This window comes from Pseudorca crassidens, chromosome 2 (assembly GCF_039906515.1).
Source record: "Pseudorca crassidens isolate mPseCra1 chromosome 2, mPseCra1.hap1, whole genome shotgun sequence".
Lineage (NCBI taxonomy): Eukaryota > Metazoa > Chordata > Mammalia > Artiodactyla > Delphinidae > Pseudorca > Pseudorca crassidens.
In genome coordinates this window covers 111,063,948-111,083,213 of record NC_090297.1, presented here as the reverse complement: position 1 = coordinate 111,083,213, position 19,266 = coordinate 111,063,948, and the positions used below count along the sequence as shown (strand labels likewise).

The 19,266-nt window shown below is 39.1% G+C and overlaps 1 protein-coding gene across 24 annotated transcripts in view; it reads right to left on the bottom strand.

Moving 5' to 3' along the window:
- The window catches only part of UBAP2L (ubiquitin associated protein 2 like), a 43,576-nt gene that overhangs the window by 20,682 nt on the left and 3,628 nt on the right, over window positions 1–19,266 (bottom strand). For 9 of the 24 annotated variants that reach the window (XM_067727932.1, XM_067727936.1, XM_067727933.1 and 6 more), the window contains exons 2-11: window positions 18,582–18,711; window positions 17,289–17,366; window positions 16,641–16,751; window positions 12,887–13,055; window positions 12,388–12,483; window positions 11,920–11,965; window positions 11,287–11,399; window positions 7,160–7,212; window positions 5,108–5,193; window positions 2,374–2,545 (exon numbers count right to left, since the gene is read on the bottom strand). In XM_067727932.1, the coding sequence (XP_067584033.1) occupies window positions 2,374–2,545; window positions 5,108–5,193; window positions 7,160–7,212; window positions 11,287–11,399; window positions 11,920–11,965; window positions 12,388–12,483; window positions 12,887–13,055; window positions 16,641–16,751; window positions 17,289–17,366; window positions 18,582–18,671 (1,014 nt within the window). In that variant the 5' untranslated portion in view covers window positions 18,672–18,711. Of the gene's footprint in view, window positions 1–2,373; window positions 2,546–5,107; window positions 5,194–7,159; window positions 7,213–9,434; window positions 9,495–11,286; window positions 11,400–11,919; window positions 11,966–12,387; window positions 12,484–12,853; window positions 13,056–16,640; window positions 16,752–17,288; window positions 17,367–18,581; window positions 18,712–19,266 lie in introns of all 24 variants that reach the window. The other 15 variants (XM_067727922.1, XM_067727920.1, XM_067727927.1 and 12 more) reach the window with 3 other exon arrangements.

Sequence of the window (19,266 nt, the reverse complement as noted above, 5' to 3'; positions counted from 1 at the left end):
ATTTAGTCTAGTCTCTCTTAGGTTCTTACTTAAGCACATCATGATCTTCAATTAAGCGGTGCTTATACAAAACCCATCTGTCCAACCCAACGTAAGACTTTTTTTTCCACTTCAGTCTGTATCCCAAGACTATACAAACAAGTACAAAAACACTGGAAATCTAGTTGAAAGTACAGGATTGCGGCAGAGAGATGATCCCGCACCGCATGATTACCAAATATTCTGCAAGCGTGAAACACTGAAGGTATAGAAAATTACCTAACATTCATATATTATAATGGGGAAGGGCTCCTATATTACTTACATCTATTAAATTTTAAGGGAAATTAATCCTCTAACCTCTGTCCTCAATGGAAAAGAACTACATATAAATAGCATACTGATTAAGGCAGGTAATGAGAAAAAATAGCACTCATGTTTAGTTTCACATATCACATGACACACATTAAACAGAATGTTAAAGTGGAAGTATACTGAAAACTTATTTTTGATATGAGAATTTGGATTTAGGTGTAAATCTTCAACTCCAGACATTAAAGGCAATTAAAAGTGACACAGAGCACTTAACCCATTTTCCAGTCATATATCTTAGGTGTTGGTAGTTATTTTCTGATCTTCATTACATCTTCCTACGACCTTTGTCCCATTTTGTTTCTTCCTTCTTTTCCTTTTTAGTCCCAACACTCCTCTCCCTTCTCTGCCACCTTTTCTCTCCTGTGACCACTCATACATGGCAGAATATCAACCACCAAATTATTAACACAAAAAACTATTTTAAGACAACAGTTAAAAACTAACAGAGTGGGACTTCCCTGGTGGCACAGTGGTCAAGAATCCGCATACCAATGCAGGAGACACCGGTTCGATCCCTGGTCCAGGAAGATCCCATGTGCCGTGGAGCAACTAAGCCCGTGAGCCACGACTACTGAGCCCTTGTGCCACAACTCCTGAAGCCCGCGCGCCTAGAGCCCGTGCTCCACAACAAGAGAAACCACTGCAATGAGAAGCATGAGCACCACAACAAAGAGTATCGCCTGCTCGCCGCAACGAGAGAAAGCTTGTGCACAGCGATGAAGACCCAACACAGCCAAAAATAAATAAATTATTTTTTTAAAAACCTAACAGCTCTGGATTAGAGGCTGACTTAGCAGTTTCACAGCTGAATTACTCTAACCTTACTACTAGAAAAATAAAAGTATATGCATACACGTAGTTTCTTACCTCTTACAACTATAGTAACCCTCCAGCAAAAAATAAACAGGAAAGTAAAATAAACAGGAAAGAAGAGAGAAAAAGCAGTACCTTTAGGATTTACTGACCATCTTTGTTTAGTTATTTAGCCTTTGCTATAATTGATGACCTTGAATTTTAAAAAATATTCTGAATCAACAAGTCATTTGCCATAAGTGCTCTAGGTTAATAACCAATACCACTACTTCCACATTTGTGGAGACTTTACCCATTATCTTATTTATCTTCCTGAAGCCCTGTAAGATAGGCACAGCAAGCACTCTTATCCCTACTTACAGAGAAAGGGAGAAATAGCTAATAAGCGGGCAGATTCAGGAAGACCCCAAGTTTTGAGAAGCCTAGCTCAGAAATGTCTGGTTTAAATGAATACATATGACAATTCTGCTCTATCAAGAAAAAGGGAACGGCTGGACTTCCCTGGTGGTCCAGGGGTTAAGACTCCGTGCTCCCAATGCAGGGGGCATGGGTTCAATCTTTGGTTGGGGAACTAAGATCCCACATGCCACACAGTGCAGCCAAAAAACAAAAAACAAACGACAGGGAACTGCTACAACCTTCCAACCAAGTTTAATTAGTATTACTAATACTAATTAGCATTAAAATTGGTTGTCATTGATTTTCACTCAAGAATAACAGTGAACAATGTTTGTACAATAAGTATTCAGTAAATGACGTTAACTCATTCTTTTTTTAAAGCCTACACGTTAAAAAAAATACATTTAATTAATTAATTAATTGATTGATTGATTTTGGCTACGCTGGGTCTTAGTTGTGGCATGTGGGCTTCTTAGTTGTGGCATGCATGTGGGATCTAGTTCTCCGACCAGGGATCGAACTCGGGCCCCGTATATTGGGAGCGTGGAGTCTAATCCACTGGACCACAAGGGAAGTCTCCTAACTCATTTTTATAAGATGACTCAGTCTGTCCAAAGCTAAGTCCTCTCCTAGAGCTATATCCCCTACTACCCAACTCGACATCTCTACACCCAAGTCAGCCTAGGAAGACAAAAGAAGACGCTTTACCTTGCCCCAAACCTCTGGGTATCACTGAAAGGAATTACTGTATGTATGTGCTGGGGTTGCAGAAAAGTTTGGTTAGGATACACCATGTTTCCTACTTACCATACTGTGATGAGAAAACGTGTTCCCTGAAGCAGGCTGTGATATGGCACTCTGCTTCGAGTTACTGAACACCAGAGGCTGGGCAAGAGAAGGAGCCTGTGATGGATCCAGATTAGATGAATCATTCTCCATTGAAGATGGTGTCTTCCCCAACAGAACAGCAAGGTCAATTCTGGTGGAGAGATGGGAGCTTGATGAATAATGACTGAACATTCCAGCATTCCCCAACACCCGACTCAGATTATGGTTAGATCAAAATGAAGTCACTCCCCAGAAACACAAAGCCGTGAAATGCTTAATTCATCAAAATAACAGATCTGTAAGAGCCACAACAGTATCTACCTATGCTCCAATGAGGCTGCCAACCTTAATAATGTTATATATTTTAATTTTAGTGAAATTAACTTAGTGAAATATCAAATGTTACTTTTAATACAGCAGCTCAATAATTGGGCCAAAATTTACAAATTTTTACCCATGATTTTAATACTGAATACCTGTCATTACCAATATCTAATATATAAAACCACATACTAGAATGCTGGCATCCTCAAGCAGCTTTGGAACAAGAAGGGTTTGGGGAATTTTTCCCCAAATTTTTAAAATATTTCAAGTTACTTGTGATATAATGAAAATATATACTAGGGGCTTTTCAAATTTCCTGAGTAGTAGGAGTGTCTTTTGTTTTTCGTAATTGGTCTCTTTCAACTACAGTTTATGCTAATAAAGTAACTCAGGGTGGGACCCCTCACAGAGTTTCAAGAAGGCGGCGGGTCACCAGAAACACCAAGAAAGTGATTAGAGTTGGAACTTTCAGCCCCACCACACTCCACCCACTTCTAGAGAAGGAAGAGGAGCTAGAGACTGAATTCAATCACCAATGACTTTATCAATCATGCCTATGTAATGAAACTCTCATTAAAAACTCTTGAACAATGAGGTTCAGTGAGCTTCTGGGATGGTGAACACATCGATGTGCCAGGAGGGCAGTACACCCAGAGAGGGCTTAGAAGCTCTGTGCTCCACCAACCCCCATACCATGCCCTATGCATCTCTTCCATCTGGCTCTTCCTGAGTACTGGTTATAATAAACCAGGGACAGCAAGTAAAACTCTTTCCTGAGTTATATGAGTCATTCTAGCAAATTATTAAACCTGAGCAGGGGGCTGTGAGAACTCCCAAATTTGTAGTCGGCTGGGCAGAAATGTGCAGGTGGCCCATTTGCAGCTGACCTCTGAAGTAAATAAAGGCAGTCTTGTGGTACTGAGCCGTCAACTTGGGTCTGCGCTAACTCTGGAGAGTTAGTGTCAGAACACCCAGCTGGTGTCAGAGAATTGAAGAATTGGTGTGGAAAAAAATCACAGATATTTGGTATCATAGGAAAAAAAAAAAAAGTATGGAGGTTCTTTAAAAAACTAAAAACAGAACTACCATATGACCCAGCAATCCCACTACTGGGCATATACCCTGAGAAAACCGTAATTCAAAAAGAGACATGTACCACAATGTTCACTGCAGCACTATTTATAATAGCCAGGACACGGAAGCAACCTAAATGTCCATCAACAGATGAATGGACAAAGAAGATGTGGCACATATACACAATGGAATATTACTCAGCCATAAAAAGAAACGAAATTGAGTTACTTGTAGTGAGGTGGATGGAGCTAGAGTCTGTCATACAAAGTGAAGTCAGAAAGAGAAAAACAAATACCGTATGCTAACTCATATTTATGGGATCTAAAAAAAATGGTACTGATGAACCTAGTAGCAGGGCAGGAATAAAGACACAGACATAGAGAAGGGACTTAAGGACATGGGGGAGAGGAAGGGGGAAGCTGGGGCAAAGTGAGAGTAGCATCAACATATATACACTACTAAATGTAAAATAGCTAGCTCTTCGGAAGCAGCAGCATAGCACAGGGAGATCAGCTTGGTGCTTTGCAATGACCTGGAGGGGTGGGATAGGAAGGCTCAAGAGAGAGGGGATATATGTATGAATATGGCTGATTCACTTTGTTGTACAACAAAAACTAACAGCATTGTGAAGCAATTATACTCCAATAAAGATGTATGAAAACAAAAAACACATTACCTCTGGTAATGACATCCTGAACATCCTATTCCTATCGCACTTCTCTTTAGGACATTCTGAATCAACAGCTATCATACCCAGGTCTAGAAATAATCCAAGAGTCTTTCAGGGGATAAAAATATTCCCTGACAAGTGTTATCTTCCTCTACTGACCCCAATACCTATGTTCAAGTTCTAAAAATTTCATAAGCCAGATCCTAGGGAAAAAAATTATCACCGTGCTCAGTGGGCTAAGCAAAGACCATAATTATTAAGCAAGAGAAGAAACTATTGAACAGTTCTGCAAATTCAGAAATAAATGAAAACTTTCCACTTTCAGCTTCTCTTTACCTGACTTACTACAAGTTCTAAGTTCTAAGTTTTAATCAATACCTATGATGCTGACAAGGCTGACCTATGTATTAAAGGGCTGTTTGGGGGAGAGTTAGCTTTAAAATTGTAATATATGGATTTCCATTCAGTAGATTACTAATATCAACTCTTACAAATCTACCAATCAACTTAATAGGACCCTAATATGATTTGGTTATCATTATTACCGACACCATGGGAGTCTGTAGAGGTCCAGTGCCATTCTTCCTTACAACTAACTTAGCAGATACCCTTGGGAAAAGATACAGAATTATACCACACACTTGCCTCTGACCAGCAGTGATTGTCACATTCTCCGCAGGCAGAGGCACTGACGACACATTAGAGGCAGTGAAGATCTTGGTCTCAGAAAGCTGGAAAACAGAGGAATTAGTCACTCCTAGTGTTAGGTAGGTTTCAGTCAGAAACCTGGCACAGGTTAAGGGGAATTCAACATCAAGAAAAAGGGGAAAACTCTTTGAAGAGAGAACTATCTACTCTAAGGAATCCTGAATGGACTGACTTTCAAGCCCCTTCTATCTGTGCACAATGGTTTTATCAAAAGAGAGGGTAGAATCAAGAAACCTAATAAAATCGAGTGGAGTCACATAATATGGGCACTGAACTTACAGGAAGGTGAATATGGTAGACAGAAAAACAGAGAAAGCCCCTTTATGTTTTCCCGCTACAGCTCCCAACTCCTACCTCAATCCAAACCATACTTTATCTTCCACTACTCCTCTCAAAGAAAGGAAGATCACAGCCAAGATGAAGACAGATATAAGTTAATTCTTGGCTTTTGAGCAGTAAGGGCCCAAGTGCTGATGAGTCGATATATGGAGGAATAATTTTAACATGCACTTTTTGGGGACTTCCCTGGTGGCGCAGTGGATAAGACTCCGTGCTCCCAATGCAGGGGGCCTGGGTTTGATCACTGGTCAGGGAACTAGATCCGACATGCATGCCACAACTAAGAGTTTGCATGCCACAACTAAGGAGCCGGCGAGCCGCAACTAAAGGAACCCTGGAACCACGACTAAGGAGCCCGCCTGCCACAACTAAGACCTGGTGCAACCAAATAAATAAATACATATATATTTTTAAAAGGCATTTTTTGCCTTAGAACTGACTTTGTTACACCTAGTCTCTCCACTATAAAACACTAAAATTAGGTAAACAATTGTAAGGAATAAATCTTCCTACTATTCAAAAGTTGATTTTTTTTGAGGGGGGGGGCATGCTGCCCGGCCTTCTGGGATCTTAGTTCCCTGACCAGGAATTGAACCCTGGCCCTAGGCAGTGAAAGCGAGGAGTCCTTAACCACTGGACCACCAGGGAATTCCCCAAAAGCTGATTTTTTTAAAAAAACTTTTTGATTAAAATCTCCCCTCTAAAAACAGTGAATCCACTCCCCCAAATATATCATTCTCTGAAAGGTGGTTAAGCTGACAAGCCAAATCTTAGAAAGTATTCACAAAGCAGTCTAGCTCTGCTACAAGAGAAAACAATCACCCTCTAATGCTGATACATCCAGAATTTTAAAATTCAGGCCTGAAAACCAAAACAGTTTGACACATCATTTCCTCTTATCATATTCTGTCTTGACTGAATAAATACAAGTACAGGAAGGTTCATCCATGATCACGGGAAACTGTAATTCATAGCAAAAGCTTGACTGTGACCAGGGATCAGGAAAATTCTTTTACTCAGGTACTACTCCAGAGAATTCATATAGCTTGTTTATATGCCACCCATCTATGAGGTTTCCTAGTTTAGTCAATCTGGAAGATAGCCAAACCTACATGTTCATCTCAATTACAATCACCACGATGCACTCTTAGTACAAAAACAAAAGGGGTCCCAGAGTCAACCAGACTGTAAACTTAAGAACTTGGTACTGTAACTCTCATCTGTACCCACCTCTAAGCCAATTACAGGACCATACACCAATGCCTGAATGTGAACCAAATAACTGATTTGCTCCAAGGAGAGTCATGTGCCACCAGAAGCTATTACTCAATGCACTACCTGCCTAACTCCATTTCTAGTGCCCTACCCAACCACCATCTCTTCCTGGGATAAATCCGACAATCAGATATTGGACTTACACAAGTGCACTTGCCCTTTCCATAGTCTGGTTCCACAGAGTCCTGTTCATGCCCAGTCTCCTTCATATAACATATGTGAAATGTTCTGGCTCAGAACACTATTTTGGATGTAAAAGTTTTGGGTCAGAATCTTAAGGGTGAATTTTGAGGGGTAGAAACATACCCATTTTCTATCCCTAAACACCACTTAGGGATAGAACGTACTAATGAGGAATGACCTGGGAATACCTACATCTTCATTCCAATCTTCAGTTCCCCACTCCTCTGTTGCAGTCCTCCATGCACCTGGGAATAAAGGAAAAACAATGAAGTAATTTTAAGTACCAGTACAAAGCACAGGCAGAAAATACGGACGTTTTAAACTTTTGGCAGCCAAAAGTGTAACTAGAATTTAGTAATCAGAAGGGATTCTTGGGCTTCAGAGGGAGGAAAAGACTTTTTAGAAAGGGATACCTCAGAACAACCAGGGTTTTAATAAGATTATGATTTCACAGCTACTTTCAGTTCTTGTTACACAGCTGTAATAGGAAAGAGAGCAAGACAGTAAGAAAGAGAGAGAAAATGCAAGAGACAGCAAGCCTCCAATGGACCCAATGCTCCAAGCAATCTCTTAAGGGCCTTCAAGTCCTCTGACTTAGTAGTCCGTTCAGTGAAATGGCAGCAGACAATTTAAACTGAAACATGCAAGCTATACTTATTTGGTATAAGACAATACTGCAGGCAGTCTGAAGAAAGATGGCAGCAGGGGCAGAGGAACACAAATGGTTGCCACATTATAGTCAAAGGGCAGTGAAGAAGGAAAGGCCTGAAATCCAAACTGAGAGCACTGACACCTACCTGCTATGGGAACTGAATTTAAAAATGCATACTCAGGGCTTTCCTGGTGGCACAGTGGTTAAGAATCCGCCTGCCAATGCAGGGGACGTGGGTTCAATCCCTGATCCGGGAAGACCCCACATGCCATGGAGCAACTAAGCTTGTGCGACACAACTACTGAGCCTGCGCTCTAGAGCCCATGTGCCACAACTACTGAGCCTGTGTGCCACAACTACTGAAGCCCACGTGCCTAAAGCCCATGCTCCACAACAAGAGAAGCCACCACAATGAGAAGCCTCTGCGCCGCAACGAGGAGTGGCCCCGCTCTCTGCAACCAGAGAAAAGCCCACGTGCAGCAACGAAGACCCAACGCAGCCAAAAATAAAATTAAATTTAAAAATGCATACTCAGCAGAAGTCAAGTTTATAGATCGTTTTGATTTAACTATAAGAAACCCCAATGGATCTGTTCTTTTCAGAAGACAGGAGATGAGATTGAAAAATAAAATATGTGTAATAGTTACCGTACTGGTCCTAACTATACAAAACACAAAATCTGACCTGTAAAAGTCATGGCACAGACAATGGAGGGACACAGTTTCTGTAGGAGAGGTCTGTAAATAATCAAACCACCTTGCATATTCCCCTTGTTTTGCTTTACGTATACGCATATCCTCAGAAAAGGAACCTGGCATTTTTTAAGGAATATAGGTGAGTTTCTATGAGACCTAAAATTCTTCCCTTCAACCAAAGAACCACACTAAGAAACAGGAACCTCTGTGTAGCAAGGACCAGAAAACGCCTTATTTTCTTCTCTAGAATAACAGTATATATTTAATAATTCTTAAAACATTCTCTCCAAATGGGGAAACTTCTTACAAGAATGAAAGAATGAAGGCATGGCATTCAGATTTCACTGTCACTGAAGAGAAATATTCTAACACCTACAAAACCCGTCTGAAATTCTCTTAAACATTGAATAATGAAAAATCCTATTTCCTAGAGAAAAATACGTTCAGTGCAATGCCTTTCCCAGGACAATATTAAAACTATGCCAGGGAAATTCCAAACCACTTAATAATGACAATGTTCTCCAAATCAAACTAAAGTCCAATCTCAGTTTAGACAAGTTACAAACCACACTCTTCTCTCCCTCTCTAGTGATGGCATTTTTCCTCCCCATTGACAACCATCCCACCCTGGCTAAACTGGAATCCAAAATCTGGGTTAACACATACACACAATCCTAGAATTGGAAGTGATCTAAGAAGTCATTTACTACTGAGAGGCTATCTCTCAATGCAAGAAATTTTTTTTCCCCTGTACTCTAGCGACTGCATCTGGAATGGAAAGGAAGACTGTAGACAGCTACTTGACACCTTTCTATATAGGACATATGGTCTTGCCTAAGGAAAAGGACTACATTGAGGAAGCGTTAAGGCACAGAAAGAGTGCAAATGCTCTGAACAAAAGATTAGGGCTTCCATTCCATCAGCAAAAAGCACAGACAATGTAAATGTTAAATATTCATTAAACTAATTTTTTTAAGGAGGAAAAACAGGCACAGAATATGAGAGAAAAAAGCAGAAAAATAAAAAGCAGGAAAACAGAAAAATGACATATCCACAGATATTTCAGTTCATAAAAATCTATTAAATATCCGGGGCAGTTAGGCGCCTGGATGTATCATACCAGGAGCAGTCTCAAATTTTCGGGGATAATTTGACCCCTCAACCCCAATGAAATCAAGTCCTGAAACAAAAAAGAAAAGAAAAGAAAAAACAACCAGTGAAATTTTGCTTGTGAATGAGAATGTTTGCCCCCAACACACAATTCCCACTGTACCTGTGGATATTTTAAGGGTAGATTTGAGTCTCTTTTTAAATTAAAAAGGGAATTTGTAATTTGCTATCATGAAAACACAAAAAGAGATCATGCATGAAGCTTAAGTTCAAATCATGAAACTTTGAAGGGAATGCATGAAACTATACTCAACACTTTCACACTAACAAGCAATTCACATAATTTTTCATTCAGCCACAAATCAAAAATTTCTGAGTCTAGCCTCCCAAATCTGCTATTCTCTACTCGGTATAAACAAACACACACCTCTTTCTTCCCTCTCTCTTTTCCCAACCAGATCCTTGTTGAAAATAGCTAAGGCTTTCAATCTAGGACTGGGACTCCATGCCTAATTTTGTATCCACAACTAAAAACAAATCCCTCGACTTCTATTATCTTTTCTGCCAAAGATAAAAAGCCAAATACCCAAGAACGAACTACAGCTCAGAAACATATCTGTTATTCGGACTGTTACCAATGCTCTACAAAGCCATCAAGAGATGAATGAAGAGCAGTTCTAATGCCTCCAAAGTATAAGTTAAAACAGAAAAGGATATTTCATAGCCAAATGGTTAAGGGACTTCAAAAAGATATCTAGCTTGCCAATAACTCAACTTTAGCCTCCACCAATGAGAAATCTGTATTAAAAATGAGTTTATAAGATAGCTTGATGAACAACAAGCAAGTAACATTCAGGACCTGAGGTACAGCATATTGTGGGCAGTAGATGAGAAGTGATTTGTGCCAAAGACCTTCCTAAAGACGCAGGATTAAGGTAACTGATTTCTGAAAGGGGGTAAGGCAAATTTAAATGGATAAGGAGTCAAACAGGCTATTTCATGCTCTACTATTAACCCTTCCCCCACTTTGTAAGAGGAAAAAATTCTCAGGCTTTCCATGTGCTGGCTCAGCCAGAAAGAGGTAGCTGGTCTCATAAGAAAGTACTCTGGAACCAAGAGGCTGTTCTTATTTAAAGTAGTAAAAGTTCTCTCTTACTTCCAAACACATCTTGGTGTATCCCACAAGCCTAACATATCCTCAAACATATATACACTACCCAAATATGCATCAAAGTCAGCTAACAAAAAAAGCGAATCCCATAATACTCTACCACACCCAGAAGACTATCCAACAAAGAAAGGCAGAAAGTCTCCAGATTTCCTCCTTCTTGCCCATAAACTGAGATTTCCCAAAAATTAAGGGGAAAAGATAATCCTATCTCTGTATGCAGAAACAAACTGACAGTGGGCTTTGATTCTGGGCCCTATTCATCTTTACAAGTAGTGGCTTGATTAATTCTGGGTATCTTTTCAAAAGGCAAAGCTAAGTAGCCAAACAGAAACACTAGGAAATACAATTGGAGCTAATGGTATAATGGAAAGAGCATGAGCTTTGAGAGTCAAAAAATTCTGAGTTCAAACAAATTTCATAACCACTCTCGCAGTCTAAGTCTTGTCATCTGGAAAGTGATGATAAATAATGTCTATTTCATAAAATAGTGATGAAGATCAGGTGAAACAGCATGTATAATGTGCCCATGGGCACAAAGTAAATGAAGGAGAGTACACTGCAATTCACTTGTCACCCCTTTCCTCTCTCTGACTCAGCAGCCAAAAACTACTCCACTTTTTTGTTAAGTATATCCTCAAAAAAATTATTTCTTTAGATTCCCAGAGACAAGAAACTAATAAAAGTCACTCACTCGTCCCATCATCTGGTTCAAAGTGGCCAGTGTTGTTCCATGTATTGCCGCTATTATTGCCATAGTTATCATCAGTATTGGCCGGCTCTGCATAATCAGCTGGGTTAAAGGTTCTGGGAGAAAAAAAAAAAAAAAAAGCTTAAAAGAGTCTCTGAGCTCTAAGCAGCACCAGTGAAAATTAACTCAAAAGGAGGGCAATCAGAATCTTGATTGTCTCTTTCCTAGTACAGATCAACCATGGCCCCATTCTATAAGCCTGTAAGCTGTCTACTTTTGCTCACTTACCAGCTTACCTAAAATTTCATGGTATAATCTTTTTTTTTTATAATTTTAATTTATATCCACTATCCCTTTTGGATTAGGACACCAATAAAATCCACATGAAGATTTTGAGAAAATAGCAGGTATGTGTATTCAAATGAGATAAAATAATTCAGGTGGTAAATGCTTATCTCCCAGAAATAAGCCCTATACCTATACACACCTGATGAAATAGTCCAGCAATCTTTCTGATCACATTTTGGTTATAGCTGCCTATTATCCTCAGGATACCAGGATATTAACCATGCTAAAACATTATGGTAATGCTTAAGGAAAAATTAAAGACTTTAACACTGGATCAATGAAACTTACCCCATTCCTTGAGCAGAAAACCTTCCTCCCCGCCTACCAGAGCCACCTAAAGAATGAGAAAAAGAGGGAGAAAGAAATATTTTAGAAGTTGATATAAGATCACCTTGCCAACAGAGGCAGCTTTGGAAAGTAAGTGGTTGACATCATCAGATATTCCTTCTCTCACTCTGTAGCACATCAGTTAATATAACACAGCAGGACAATTATTATTGACAAGGTTGTTCCTTTGCTGATCAAACTGCTGGATCCTCAAGCAAATACAATAATAGCAACAATAAAGAGCAGAGGAAATGACATCTACCTTCCTTCCCACTGCCCACTCAGTAGTCTCTAGAATTTGCATGACACTTCAACAATTAAGGTATCCAGAGTCCATGTGAATTTGTCTGGTTTTAAATAAAGTAGACCCCTACTAAACTAATAAGAGTAGCTTGCCCCCAATATCCATCCCACCAACAAACTGATCACCTCTGCCTCGGCCACGACCTCTTCTGCCTCTTTCTGTGCCTCTTCCAGAAGGCCCTCCACTCTTGGTGCCATCTAATCCATTTTCCTGACCTCGAACTGAAATTTAAAAACAAAACAAAACAAAACAAAACAAAACACCACAGATGGCCAGAGCAAAGTGAATAGAAAGTATGTACATAAATGGTATGTATACATGGTGGTGGGGAGACAAAAACAAAGAAGAGAAAATGAGCTGGAAGGATGGAACATGGTGGTTACTAGGGAATGGTTACTAGTCAAACAATTTTACAAACGGCTACAAGGTAACTTCATGCTCAACTGGTGGCTGTTGCTAGAAAAGGCTACATGCAAGAAATGCCAAGGTCTCAGAACAGATGATTTTAAGAAAAATCATAAGGATGATATAATGGTTACTAGATCCAGCCTCGCAGAGCCCTGACATCCCTCAAGTCTAGACATTACTAACCCACAACTGGTTTTGTTAAAGCCCCATGCATACACTCTCGTCCGCGGCTGGCACCTCTCCCCCGTCTTGGTGGCCCACCACGTCGCCGACTATAGTCTCTGTCCCGGTCTCGATTTTCTTTGCCTTCCTCGTTGGATTCCGTTTGGCCACCGTCCTTCTGTCCTGAGACTCCTTTCTTCTTCCCAACCATCTCCCAGGAATGCTAAAGAAGAGCAGAGCATTCATGTCTAATCAATATAGGCTGCTACCAGGAAACCAGAGATAAAAGCTGGGACAACTGTTAACCATTCTCCTCTCAGCATCCACATCTAAGATAACTTCTATTAGTTTATTTCTGTTTAAGTGGAGAGTATAGACAGAACCTCAAAACAAATTCTACACCTATCACTGCAAAATTAAAGCCCTTTTTGTAGAAGAGGTGCTTATAAGCAAATGGATTGCAGGGATCACTTCCAAAAGGGTTACCGAGATCTCTGTCCAGTTCAGTCACTCGGCGTGGTAGTCAAAGGACCTAGTTACTTACTGGACCTTTCTGTCAAGTGTGTTTCCTGGGCTGAAAAAACTAATTCCCTTTGGATTCAGTGATTCCCAGTTTTTTATAGCCTTATCCATGTCAAATAAAGCAGAAAAGAAAACTGAAAGTTTGTAAAAGTTAACTCTGAATTCAGAATGAACGAATATCATTTGACTCTTGAGTATATTCTCTAATTCAGAAACCTAGAATTTATGAGGAAAACAACTATACCTACTCCCCAACCCACCCCCCTTCACACACACCAATTTCCTTTATTTAAAAGAAGACCAAATAGCAGTCAGGAAAGCACAGCCCTGGCCTTGAGACATGCTGACTATAGGAAGCCTTCCATTCCTGGTTTTATTCACTGTGTTCTCCCCTATACATCCTGAATTGCTACAATACGATTCAATCTTCCTCAAAGCAGTTCATTCCAGATTGCAGGAGGGAATATTTACAGTAAGGAAAATGAGCTAAACAGTCTTGCAAAAACTCATTCCTTAGGAAAATGAGTTTTATAAATTTGAAGGTTTTTTTTGGCCTTGCTGTGTGGCTTGCAGGATCTTAGTCCCCTTACCAGGGACTGAACACAGGTTCTCAGTAGTGAAAGCGTGGAGTCCTAACTACCAGCGAATTCCCTATAAATTTAAAGTTTTAAACACACAAATACATTGATTTACAAATTTTTGCAGAAAATATGTACAAATGAAAGTTCCAGTTCAATCACCAAGACTATCAGAGCTTTACTATCCTAGATACCATCTAACCCAAACTACAATGGCCCTGTTGCTCAGCAACAGGTGTCTAATATCCAATAACTTTGAAAATATGGAATAGTAGTATGAAACTATTATTAATTTTGTCAGGGTTGATAATAATATTGTGGTCATACAAAAGAGTAACCTTTAAGGGAAACATGCCAAAGAATTTAGGAAATAAAGTACTATGATGTCTACAACAACTTATTTCCAAATAATCCCAAGTGTCCACCAGTGGATGAGTGGATAAACAAGATGTGCTACAAACATACAACGGAATATTATTCAGCCTTAAAAAGGAGTGAAATTCTGACACAAGCCACAATATAGATAAACCTTGAAAACATTTTGCTAAACGAAGACACAAAAAGACAAATATTATTTGATTCCACTCACATGAGGTACCAAGAACAGGCAGAACCTTACACGAGGTAGTGAAAATAGGTGTTACCCCAACCTGGGAGTCGGGAAACGGAGAGTTAACTGTTTAATGGATACAGTTTCTAATTAGGAAATGAATAAGTTCTGGAAATGGATAGTGGTAATGGTTGTCCAACACTGTGAATGTCCTTAATGCCAATGAATTGTATATTTAAAATGGATAAACTGGTCTATTTTGTTAAGTATATTTTACCACAATTTAAACATTTTTAAGTTCAAAAACAGTATATTTAAAACTATACTAAAAGCATATCTACATATTCTAAAAAGTCCACAAGAAATACTTTACTAAAAATTAAATATCTGCCTAGCACTCGGCAGCTCCTTGTTGCCTACTCTTTCAACCCACCCGGATTCCACATTATAGCTGGTAGGTCAATTTTTGCTCACAGTAGCTTCAATTCATAAATTATAGTAACCTTGTAGCTAAATCTACATCAGCAACACTGGAAACCAGACTCGACACAGTTCTTCGAGTTTTTGCTACTCTGTCTCAAAACCTGATAGGTTTCAGAAACCTGTCACCTTTTTCTTCTCTATGGTTATACATCAGCTGCTGGCACGAGATGGGTTCTGTAAGTAAAAAGAATTACTATAATCTTCCTGAGGCACTGCCAGTTTTCTAATACGATCTCATCCAACCAAATACATCCAACATTGATTCCCATTGGTTTCACTAGTAGCTTATTTATTTGTGGCATAAACCTACATTCTCTACCTTTTTTTCTTTTTTGATACTGTGAAAGGTCAGACTTGTAGCACTAGGCAGGAGATGCTAGAAGGTGAAACAAAATATGACTTGTGCAAAAAAAAAAAAAAAAAAAATTCACTTTTTTTTTTTTTGGCCGTGCCATGCAGCATGCAGGACCTTAGTTACTCAACCAGGGATCGAACCCGTGCCCGCTGCACTGGGAGCTTGGAGTCTTAACCACTGGACCGCCAGGAAAGTCCCCCCAAAATTCACACTTTGTAAAAGTGTAAGTAGATTCACCTCTACCTCTACCCCACTGCCTCAAAAATACAGAGGCAATTACTCTGGAGTAAACTCAAGATGAACCAGAACTGCTTTCTGATTATCCAGGCAGTAATTTTCAAACAAGGCCCATAATATAAAATCTAATCTAGGACCACACTTTTGAAGAGAAAAAGGTACGAATTTAAATTCAGTGATTAAAAATAGTTTTTCACTATTATTTCCCATTGCTTCGAGGAAACTGACAAACCTCCAACATTCAGCTAAAGTGACACTGTAACATCAGTAAGTTAATCTCTCTAAGGATGAAATCTGGTTATCAATTTCAACCAAAGATCCCCTGAGTAAGATCAAGTAAATAAAAATGACTTCAAATGATACACTCCTCATTAAAAAAATAATAATAAAGGTCTCTACTAAACACTGCAGGAACATACCAAAGATTAATTAGTAAGGCAGAATCCCTGCTCTTAAGGGGCTTAAAAATTTGAAACAGTAATAAGACAATAACAAAACACAGGATTCTCATTAAATAGAAAGGAAAGGAGGAGGTGAAAGCAACTCTAAATTCTAGGGCAAGAGTTCCTCCAATATCCCCTGTCATCTCCAGGGATGGTCAACAGGCTCTAAAGTTTGTTTCTCTGCTAATTCAACAGAAGTAAGTTCACATGATGAAAAGGTATTGTGAAATGTAAAGCTGATATTGGTGGGAGTGTTCTGAAATCAGAATCCAGTAGTCTTCGGCTTTGTTCAATAGCAATAAAACATGTGAGCAGAAATCTTCCATGATTAGTAACTAAGGCTATTAAATAGCACCTCTAACTCAGACTAACCAAATCTTGAAAACAGTCACTAGCCTAGAATGAATAATTTATTTCCAGGCCAACTAGAAGAAACTGATTTTATCTGTTTTCTCCTATTTATTGTACATAAATTTTAAGTATTTGCAACCTGTGGTAAATAATCTCCAAGACAGTTCCTTGCTTTATTTGGAGAATAAGATACTGTGCTTTAAGGTGAGTTACCCCACTTGCTATTTCTGGAATTTACTAGCCTCTCAACGAGGGACCCACTTTCTAGAACACTTTATTAGCACTCTACCGTATCTGGGTTTCCTTCCAGCAGTACATTGATGGCTCTGTTGACATCTCCGTTGCAGTCATGCAAAGCAATGACACATTCATCCTGGTTCTTGCCTGTGATATCAATCAACTGAAAGAGAAAGATCAGCAACCATCATGAACAAGCCTGCACTCCCCACAAAAGAAAACTAGGTGAAAAAAAGGGAGAAGACACAGCTGAGTTTGAAAGAAGCAGGCTTAAAAAAGTAAAACATGCAGAATTTTGGTACTCTAGTTCCAAAAGCAAAATATTAACAACCTGTGATTAGGGATGGGGCAAAAGTATTTATAAAGCAGTTGAATAATACAGCATCTAATAGAGAATCAAATGCAGAAGCATACAGGATCCAGTATACCATGACTTGCCATATTTCCTAGATGCCACAACTATTCGAAGCTGCTGTACAATGGTATCAACAAAGTCATTCAATAAACAAGAGATTAAAATTAAGGTAAAACCTCTTTGAACAAGGTATCTGTCCAAAGGGGTACAATCAGACAATAAAAGCACTCATAATTCGTTTAATACTATAGTGGAAAATATCCTGGTAGGCAGCAATTCTATTTAACTGTGCTTTGATCTTGATGTCTTTTTCCACAGCTTATGGCAAATTAGCGATACACTCACTTGTTTCACCTTTTCCTCAAAGTCAGCATCATTATGGTCCGAAATCATCTGTGCAAGTCGAATTTGTTCTGCAGTGGCCTAAGAAAGCGTGATCAAGAGACAACAGTTTAGAGAAATAAGAGGGATCTATATAGTCAACATTCATCATCTCCCACCCCAATTTCCTTCTCCTTGTTACAAATGACCAACTAATAAAACGCTACCACCATGACAACAAAGAGTGAAGCTGTGACTATTTCAAGCTACAATCTCTAAAAAAGCAGGGAGCTTTTTCACCTATGTTCACAGTTAAAGAGACTTTCACTCTGGGGTCACAGCACCACTTTGAAACGTCTGTGCCTTAATTCAATTTCATTTATTTGCAAAGTCATGTGTAAACCCTGTTCCTGATTCTGCAATGACCAATGCCACCCTTTTATTCCTTAGGGATGAGAATATCATTAAGGTTTAGTCTGAGGATACACTCGGCATATCTTCCAAGTATCCAGTGTATGTTTATAAGATGTCAGAAATTTTAGCCCCAACTGAGATTAAGTACTAAAATTCTGCTAGAAATTCACCTGGAAAAAGAAGTGAAAGAAAAATGAATAAGAGGAAAGTTCTAGTCTTACATATTCAATTTAACTGACCATAAACAAATGCAAATTAATTCATTCATATTAGCTGCCAACAAATACCAGACTAGTTATTAAAAAAAAAAAGATATCTAAATCCAACTTAAAAAAAAAAAAAGAGAAAACTCATAAACTTCAGCACCCAGGTGCCAAGGAGGTTAATTTACTCTTTAAAACTGAGCAATACTCTAGGGTGTCTCATCTGTTAATCTTGAAGGAACATAGTAAAGATGCTAACTCCTCATGGGAAAGGAAAAATCAGATTAGGCCTCAATGAGACCAGAGAGGAAAACAAAAGACAAGTTAGGGAAAAGAAGAGCAAAGGAAAGGAAAAAGGTGGCAAGACAAAGATTGGCTAGAGGGATATCAAAGTGCAAGGTCTAGGAAATAAGAAATGTATTGCTAAAACAACCCAGGTGAATGAAGGAAAATGCTATCTTAGAGATACAAAGCACAGGACCCATTCTTTCCAAGCCTCATAATGCAGTAAATTAAGCCCATTGCATCACAGCATGTCATTAACAGTTATCAGGCCCCAAGTGAAAAGAGGCATGGATTAGAAAATAAGAATAACGAACCCAAACTAATAATCCAAAGCACAGAATGATGCTGCACTAGATGGAAACCAGTATCAACCAGCAAGGCTATCCCATGGATCCATATCCTTTGGGTTCTTTACCTGGGGCCGCTGCTTGTGCTGTGTCTGATTTTGGTTTTGAGGTGGTTCCCAGTTTCCCCGGGCTCGGTTAGTGCCCACCGACGTCATCATTTACAGTATATACAAATAACAGTATTTACAAGGTAGAATACTGAAAGATTTAAGAAAAAAAAAAAGTTTAGATGTTAAATGTGGGCAAAATGTTTTCAACCTCTCTTTCATCAGCACCTTCACCACTTTCACTTCTTTAAAGAGACAAACCAACATTCACCTGTTCTTAAGACAGATTTCCAGTATGATAAATTCCTTAGAGAACTATGACTATTTATCCATTTTTGTAAAACAAGAAATATATAAAACATGTGTTGTGATGGTTTGTTTTAAAGTTATGAGCACAATTTGGTTACAGTCCCCTATACGCAGCCTTTGTGAAGTTTTGCTATCTTGATAGTAAGCAAAACAATGTTAATAATCAAGTCTTCCAATAGGTGAAAATACCCAACGTCCCTTTGACAGAAGAAAAGATAATCAGCAAAGCCTGGAAACAAAAGCCTTCCAGGAAGGGGAATAGTCTACACTCCAAATAATAACAATTTAAAATGCTGTACTCAACCTACCTTTGAAAACAGCTTTACCTGCCTTACAACCTTTTAAACGTAAGTTGCATGTGTCCTTCATCATTTGGGAAAGGACAAGCTCAAGCCTA